General features: G+C 49.5%; 1 protein-coding gene across 1 annotated transcript; it reads right to left on the minus strand.

Annotated features, from left to right (window-relative positions):
• Positions 1-407: 407 nt before the first annotated feature.
• On the minus strand, positions 408-7,067 carry LOC129384392 (uncharacterized). The gene is made up of 3 exons (XM_055069839.2): positions 6,594-7,067; positions 5,101-5,507; positions 408-1,038 (listed from the first exon to the last, which is right to left on the minus strand). Exons 1-3 carry the CDS (start codon positions 7,065-7,067, stop codon positions 732-734), a joined length of 1,188 nt encoding a protein of 395 aa, XP_054925814.1. The 3' UTR covers positions 408-731.
• Positions 7,068-7,398: the final 331 nt, after the last annotated feature.

Here is a 7,398-nt window from a genome sequence, read left to right on the forward strand (position 1 = left end):
CCAACCAATCGTCAAAACGATTGCAGCACCCCGCATATCCGGTGGTAGTGGTGGGCCTTGCACCCAAAATATGGAGCTTTGAATAATAATGCATCCGAACAGTTCATCGAAGCTACAACTATGTGAACACCACGAGTAGTGCATGCTCCTGAGAAAGAATCTACCTACCGCAGAAGCGAAAATGAGGTGAAAGAATGGTGAAACAAAAGATTTACAACGTAGACTGCTTGCGAAGTTTGACTTGCAGGGTGTAACACTCGGTGTAACTAACACAGCTTCGCTGCTCGATCATCTTTCCGGTCTGGAAGGGTCGACGATTTTTATCAGGATTTTTCAATCTGCCGTGAAGATGTAGCCATTCACTGGTGGCATGCTGAAAAGGGTGCGAGATGGTGCAGGCTCCCGCAATTCCTCGCATGCTCTCCACAACGATGATGATGATGACGGTTGTTTGGCATCTCCTTTGAAACGGGGCGGATTGCGGATTGCGTGCCCCTTGGGTGTCATAATTAAAGGGTTCCCTACAATCGGAGACTACAGGCCTTCATTAGCCGAGGCGTTCTCCGCACGCGACACACGTAACACTCGTAAATGTCGATCAAAGCGTCTACCTTTCATTACAAACCAATAAACAAAGACACGAAGGGGCGAGAGAGCTGTAAGCCAATAGAATATACGCGCCCGGTTGGGCTGCCAGCTCGGACGCTCGCCGCTGGGCTTTGAACGATAGCCTACGAACTCGACGGCAACGGCGCAGACTCCACGACGTCGTCTAGCCTCAGGTATCGCCTCACGAGCCTCCAGCAGTGGTCGTCGAGGCCGTCCAGCTGCGCGCCGCCGGCTTCCGTGCCGGGGCGGCACCGCACCCGCTCCTTGACCACACCGGCGAGCCTCATGAACGCGTGGATGCACTGGATGCTCTCGAGGGCCTCGCGCACCATGGCGGCTGCGTCGACGTAGCCGACGGACGACAGCTGGGCGACCTGTCCGAGTAGAGCGGAGTGGCTGTGCACGCGTTCCAGGGCTCCGGCGCAGTACCTGCAGGAGTTGCACGCGTTGTAGTAGTGGTAGTGGTAGTGGTAGTGGTAGTAGTGGTAGTAGTAGTAGTAGTAGTAGTAGTAGTAGTAGTAGTAGTAGTAGTAGCAGTAGTAGTAGTAGTAGTAGTAGTAGTAGTAGTAGTAGTAGTAGTAGTCGTCGTCGTCGTTGTTGTCGTTATTAGAAAACAGCGAAAGTGAGCAACTTGCTCGGGGCCCATGGACGCAGAAAGTCGCTTTCCGTGACCCTTTGTATGTAGGGAAAACATGAGATGAAGTCAGTACTTATCTCCTGTGTAACAGAAGTTTACTCCTTGTGCTTGGTTGTACTCGAAAAGAAACGCGGAAATTGCACGAGAAGAAAGAACTGCTCATTTGTATAATATACGGTTTTAGCTAAACACTGCATGGCATATATTGCAATTAACCAATTGTACCTGGCAAGTTCGCGAGTCGTATGCACTATAGGAACCAATTTGGAGTACGACGAACCAAGGCAGCAATGTCAAAACATTCAGTCCTGAAATCTACGTGAACCAACGCTTTCGTAAAACGGTTAATTGAATGTCACAAGTATGCCCATTTCATTTTGGTGTCGTAGGCGTTAAGAAAACTCTCGCGTATGTTTTCTCGCGCACCCATGCTACGAAATGTGACGTATGCGGCGATCACCTTATAGGATCTGGTTGGCCTTGGCAGGACAGAAGTATACGAGTGATTGCGGCAGATGTTCAAAACCACTTCTGCGCACGTAATTGCGTTAGTTCAGTTTGTTTTAAGCGTGAGCTAGCTATTCGTCGAGACAGCGACGGCAGCCACGTAAATGCGGGAGGGTTCGCAAAAGACTTTGAAAGCGAACACGACAAGCAGCAGCCAAGTGTGATGAACGAAGCAGATGGAAGTGGGATCGGAGTGTGTAGAGCTGCTAAAGAGTGTGAACAAAAAAAATGTCGGTGACAGAAAACATAACCAAACGGTGACACAGATGGGACGAATCTGCCAATACGGTGTATTGCTAGGTTGCTTCAATGCTAAACTGAATAGTGTCGACAGCGATCGTGAGATGGGTTCACCTGAATATTTGTTTCTTTTTTTTTGTGCTTCAATGCCGAAGTGGCGCGTTGAATTATGGGATTTTACGTGCCAAAACCGCTTTCTGATTATGAGGCACGCCGTAGTGGAGGACTCCGGAAATTTTGACCACCTGGGGTTTTTTAACGTGCACCCAAATCTAAGTACGCGGGTGTTTTCGCATTTCGCCCCCATCGAAATGCGGCCTCCGTGGCCAGGATTCGATCCCGCGACCTCGTGCTCAGCAACCCAACACCATCGCCACTGTGCAACCACGGCGGGTATAAGTGGCGCTTTAATAAGCAATGCGAAATTCTCAGCAGTGGGGCATATACAGAAATAGGTATCATCGTCGGAATTCATTCCAAGTTTGTATGCCTTGCGATATCACCTGATACCTTTCGTAAATCCCAATATGCACCGTAAAGTAATTAGTCAAAAGCTTAGTTAGTGAAACTGTGCTAATCCGTGCAATATGTATTTCGATTTCGCGTGCAAGTAATGTCCACCTCTACGAAAAACCCAGCTCAAGGACTGGAATTGTCTTATCTGCCACAGTGGAATAAGGAATATCTTTGGCAGCTTTTGCGAAGCTACCAGGTCTAGAATTGTGACCCACAATTAAGTATGAGTCGCCACGGAAGTGGGTAGGTAAACAGTCAATACTCGCAATTCGACAAACCGTTCGCAATGCAACGTGAACCGTTATTATTCCTGAAGGATGCAGTGTAGGCTCCAAGCATTATTGACAGCGAACAGCGACTCAAGGCAGGTACGATGTCATGAGGCTGGAGGAGACAAATGAAAGACTACACTGGAGACAGATTCTCATCCTTAAGGGTCCTCAAGGGGGCAGTTCGGCCTATATATCCCGCTCTTACTCCCGTAAAGGGTGTAAGGGTCTGAGTTAGTCAGAACTCTTAAGTGCGCAACTCAGTTTACAGCTCATAAACAAGCACTCTTTCCTATAACCACAAGATCAGACGTCGAAAGTGAAGGGCGATGCTACTAATGGCGAACGTTCGTGGAGAGGACTGCCGAGTGCGTGCTTATTAAGTCTAGAGATGAGCGAGCAAAGCTCCAGTCTAAAAGAAAGTAACACGACGCTGTTGACATCAGTAGGCGAAGAAACGTGCGGTTCGATCTTGTGATGGTTCAGAAGCCGAAACGTTTGTTTGCCCTCACGTGATTGGTTAAAATCGCGCTCTTGATGACAAAAACCACATTCCGACCAATCGCTTGAAAACACGTGAATGGTTCACATCCTGCACTGTTACAAAACTGTGCATACTGCTAAATGCTGCAATACACCGTTGTGCGTGCGTTCCTACTACGGCAGTTAGGTTACGAAACATTAGATTACGTTAGTGCTTATCGCAGAGACATCGGCTCAGTGCACCGCCATGCCCCCCCCCCCCCCCCCCCTGATTGATTACATTTAGGTGAAGTAAGCGTAGGCTATGTGAGCTGTTTTGTCACAAGTATCTGTTTACGGCATCCTGCATGTCTTTGTAATTATGGATTCAAATGAAAAAATTAATTCTTCCGGTCTCTAGCCACTTTAGCCTTGGCGTAAGCCTCGTAAAACACTGCTGTCCTCCGTCCACATAGGTGCCACTGTGTAGGTGCCAGATTTTTGGAGGAGCATAGTACACATACAGTGGAACCTACATGGAATGCGATCTGAGATGGTATCTGGGCTATAACACAGAAGCAAGATACTACTAACAAGGAAGAGACAAGGCTTAACGACATTCGTTCCACGTAAGTAGAGTATAAATAAGCGGAAATAACTCAAACTGAATTGCCGGTTAAATGGAACGGCAGTTTTTATATTGTTTGCTTCTGTATTTGGATAATGCAAACAAATTGAAAAAAAAAAAAAAACTCCCGTTAATGAGAACCAGAAAGGTCGGATCTCTCAGTAACTGGAACAACAGAAGGAAGCTCAAGTTTTTTTTTTTTTTTTTTCAGGGAAGACTAAACTGATTTTTCATTTTGTATCACCTGTATTGTAAGCAGGAAACCGCCCTTAGAAAGCAGCGGGAAAGATTCGAGCAAGCAACAATTTCGTAAATATTTAATGCACAGAACGTTCGTGCAGTGCCGATAGCTTGGCAACACCGCTACTATCTTATGCAGCCCAAAATAACAAAGGCTGAAATTTCGGACACCTCACAGTGCGCCGTTCGATAATTTCGACTCCACCAGTAGACCTCGTGTTGATTCAGCCACCGAGTCGAGCCATAAGAGGGATGTCCTTGCATTGACACGTCGCCGGTTCGTCATCGAAATCGAAACTAGCGAAGCCTAGCCAATTCAGAAGTCTCCTAGCGCGCTAAATCCAAGCGGCGAACTGCCTGTTGCGTTCTTTTCTTTATTCCTAAGTATTCATAACGGATAAGTGTTCCACTAGCATATCTAAAATATGTGCAACGTACGATAACGGTTGCAACGTACGATAACCTTCCCGCCGACATAATAGCAAAGGCGATGCGTGGTGCAACGCGCCTCTGGGAAAACTACTGTTTTATCCCTCCCAGCGGTAATTTTTTTAGATTTGTAAAAATATTATGTGTGGCTGTGCTACCAAAAACACCAGACACGAGCGGAGCTGGGCGAAGGCCATAAAGTAGTGTGAAACCACACATAAGACACACGAGCCCCGGCAACGCGTCCCTACGGCACCCGCGATTCGCGTGGCCAATACCGCTGGAGACGCTGCGGTTGTCTCCACTCTGTACGGAGTGCCGGGTAAGGCACAATCTACTCCGTTTGAGACATCAGGTGCAACGCTGGGGAGGCTAGAGACGCTTCTTGCAGTGGCCACGTGCCCACTGAGAAATAATTTGACGTTCTTGATCGTAATTGTGCGAAGCTCTCAGCTCTCTCTCCCTCAGCTCAGTGAAGCTGCTAACGTCAAGAAAAACCCGGCGACGTTCTAACAGCTCCCCTCTAAAAAGAGCCATTCCCGCGTCCCACGTTTCACGTATACCTGTCGCGTCGATGACCGCTCCCGAATTCGGCAGCTAGCGCCACCAAGCAGGAGTTCCGGCGAGCAGTGTCCCGCACGGCGAACCACTCTCTCGGAACTCGGCTGTCGCAGTAGCCGCTCAAGATGATGCCGAGCAGCACGTACGTTTCCGCCAGTCCGGCAGACAAAGCTCGCACGAAGGCGTCAGCGTCCGCGCTTTCCTCGAAGTCTATCTGCACCGTGTGGATGTTGCGGCTCGACTTGAGCACGTTCGCCAGGCTCTGAATGGCGCTTTCCGTAATGTACCTGGGCTTCAACGCCACCGTCGTCAAGCTCGTATTAGCGGCGAGCGACTCGACAACTTCGCTCCAAAAACCCACCGCATTGTCAGCGCCGGTTTCGAGGGAGAAGTAGGCGAGACAGAGCCTCTTAAAGGGACACTAAAGGTTACTACTAAGTGAACGTGGACTGTTGAAATACCATCCCAGAAACCTCGAAACGCTTGTTTCGTGCCAAGGAGAGACTTATTTTAAGAGAAAATGCGTTCTGAAGCGCCCGCGTACCTCTAGCGCAGTTCAAATCGCCGGCCCTCCGATCGAGGAGTACTGACATCATGGTCTCATAGTGACGTTGCGCGATCGGTGAGTAGAACGCGTCTGCAGACGGCGCTACGGCTTTTCTGCGCAAAACGCAAACGCGCGGCTAGAAACAGAGCCAAGACAGAGCCGACAGCAGAACGAAAGCGGGAGTATGGTGGCTAGCGGAAGGAGAAACGCGCGACCGTAAGCTGGTACTTTATTCTATGACGCAAACTTCGACGCTCGTCGCAATGGACCCTGACAACGACAGATTGGCTCGCGATGCTGGGCTCAACTTTAGCGATTTGAGCACTAACGAGCGCGACCTGCTGCTGAGGGCTCGCGCTGCCGGCGTCGTTGCGTACTACGACGGCGGCCTCGACACCGGCTCTCCGGAGCGGGAAAGCAACGAGAGCTTCCCACGACATCACAAGGACGTGGCATTCTCACTGCTTGTTCGAAATGAAAGTTTCGCGAGCCAGCAGAACCCGCACAGCACGACGCGATAACGAAACTACTGAAACTCCAAAGCCTGCGCGGAGCAGAGTCGAGCGCGCAGAGTCGAGCGAAAACGAAACCTTTCGACAACCCATATTACTGAAGGGTAACGTCAAAATGTTATTTTTTCTTAGAAACGAATAGACGTAGACAAGTAGCATTTTCTTCCGTCTTATAATCGAATGAAATGATATCTTTAATACGAGTAGTTGAGTATTAGTAACACAAATTATGAGGAGTGCTTTCGTCATCGGGCTAGTACCGGAATGTCGCTGGGGGGTCTCAAATCGTGTCATGCATTTACCTCAATTTCTCGGTTACTAAAGCTCTGTTCGCGATTATATTGACGCCTTAGACGCTCTAGAACATTGCTCTACCACTTTAACTTGACTTTCTGGTAACCTTTAGTGTCCCTTTAAGAGTGCGGGTCGTTCGGACGTAGGACGATATGGTCGCGGACGTGGCTTGATCGAGGAGGTCGGCGGATATGCGGAACTGCGCGCAGGTCACGTGACTGAGCAACGGCAGCTGCCGCAGAATGCCCGAGAAGACTTCTCGAGTATTGTGGAACAACCACGCGTGACACTGAGATGGCTCGTTCCACATCGTGTCGGAGCTGCTCAGCGGGTTCAGGCGCTTGAAGAAGACCAAGCATCCCAGTCCCGGCGTTTCTTCGAGGACTCCGTACACCGTAGGCATGGAATGGTAGTCGTCCTGGGTGATCTCGATCGTGATTTTTCTCGTGACCCTCCTCGTCGGTAGCGTATCGAAGAACCGCTTCCACAGCTGCTGATTCCAGGCGCTCAGGGGCAGCGTGTATTCCTCCAACGTTTCGTTATCGGTGAGCGCCGGCAGCCAACTGTCGAAGAAGTCTACCCGCCGGGCTGCGGAATCCGCTCGCATTTCTGACATGTTGAAGCAGCGCAGTACGCCATTCTCGGCGAGAATCTTCGCCACGACAGTCGCGCTGTCTTCGTCGACTTCCAGCTGTTTATTTCGCAAAAGGCACGTGTCTTCTTTCACGGACTTTTTACGTATGTACAACAAGGCGTGACATCATGCAAATGACTGTACACCACACATGACATTTTAAATAGGCCAGATCCTTATGGGGTAGTGACAGTGATGCAGTGATAACGCACTTCTCAGCCAAGTGCTGAATATGAATGACTTCTATTATCTCACGTGTCAGCTTTTGTCCTGTTCTGCCCACGATACTGCACAGGTCAAACACCAGCGCAGC

The sequence above is a fragment of the Dermacentor andersoni genome, chromosome 8, assembly GCF_023375885.2.
Source record: "Dermacentor andersoni chromosome 8, qqDerAnde1_hic_scaffold, whole genome shotgun sequence".
In the NCBI taxonomy this organism is placed as follows: Eukaryota; Metazoa; Arthropoda; class Arachnida; order Ixodida; family Ixodidae; genus Dermacentor; species Dermacentor andersoni.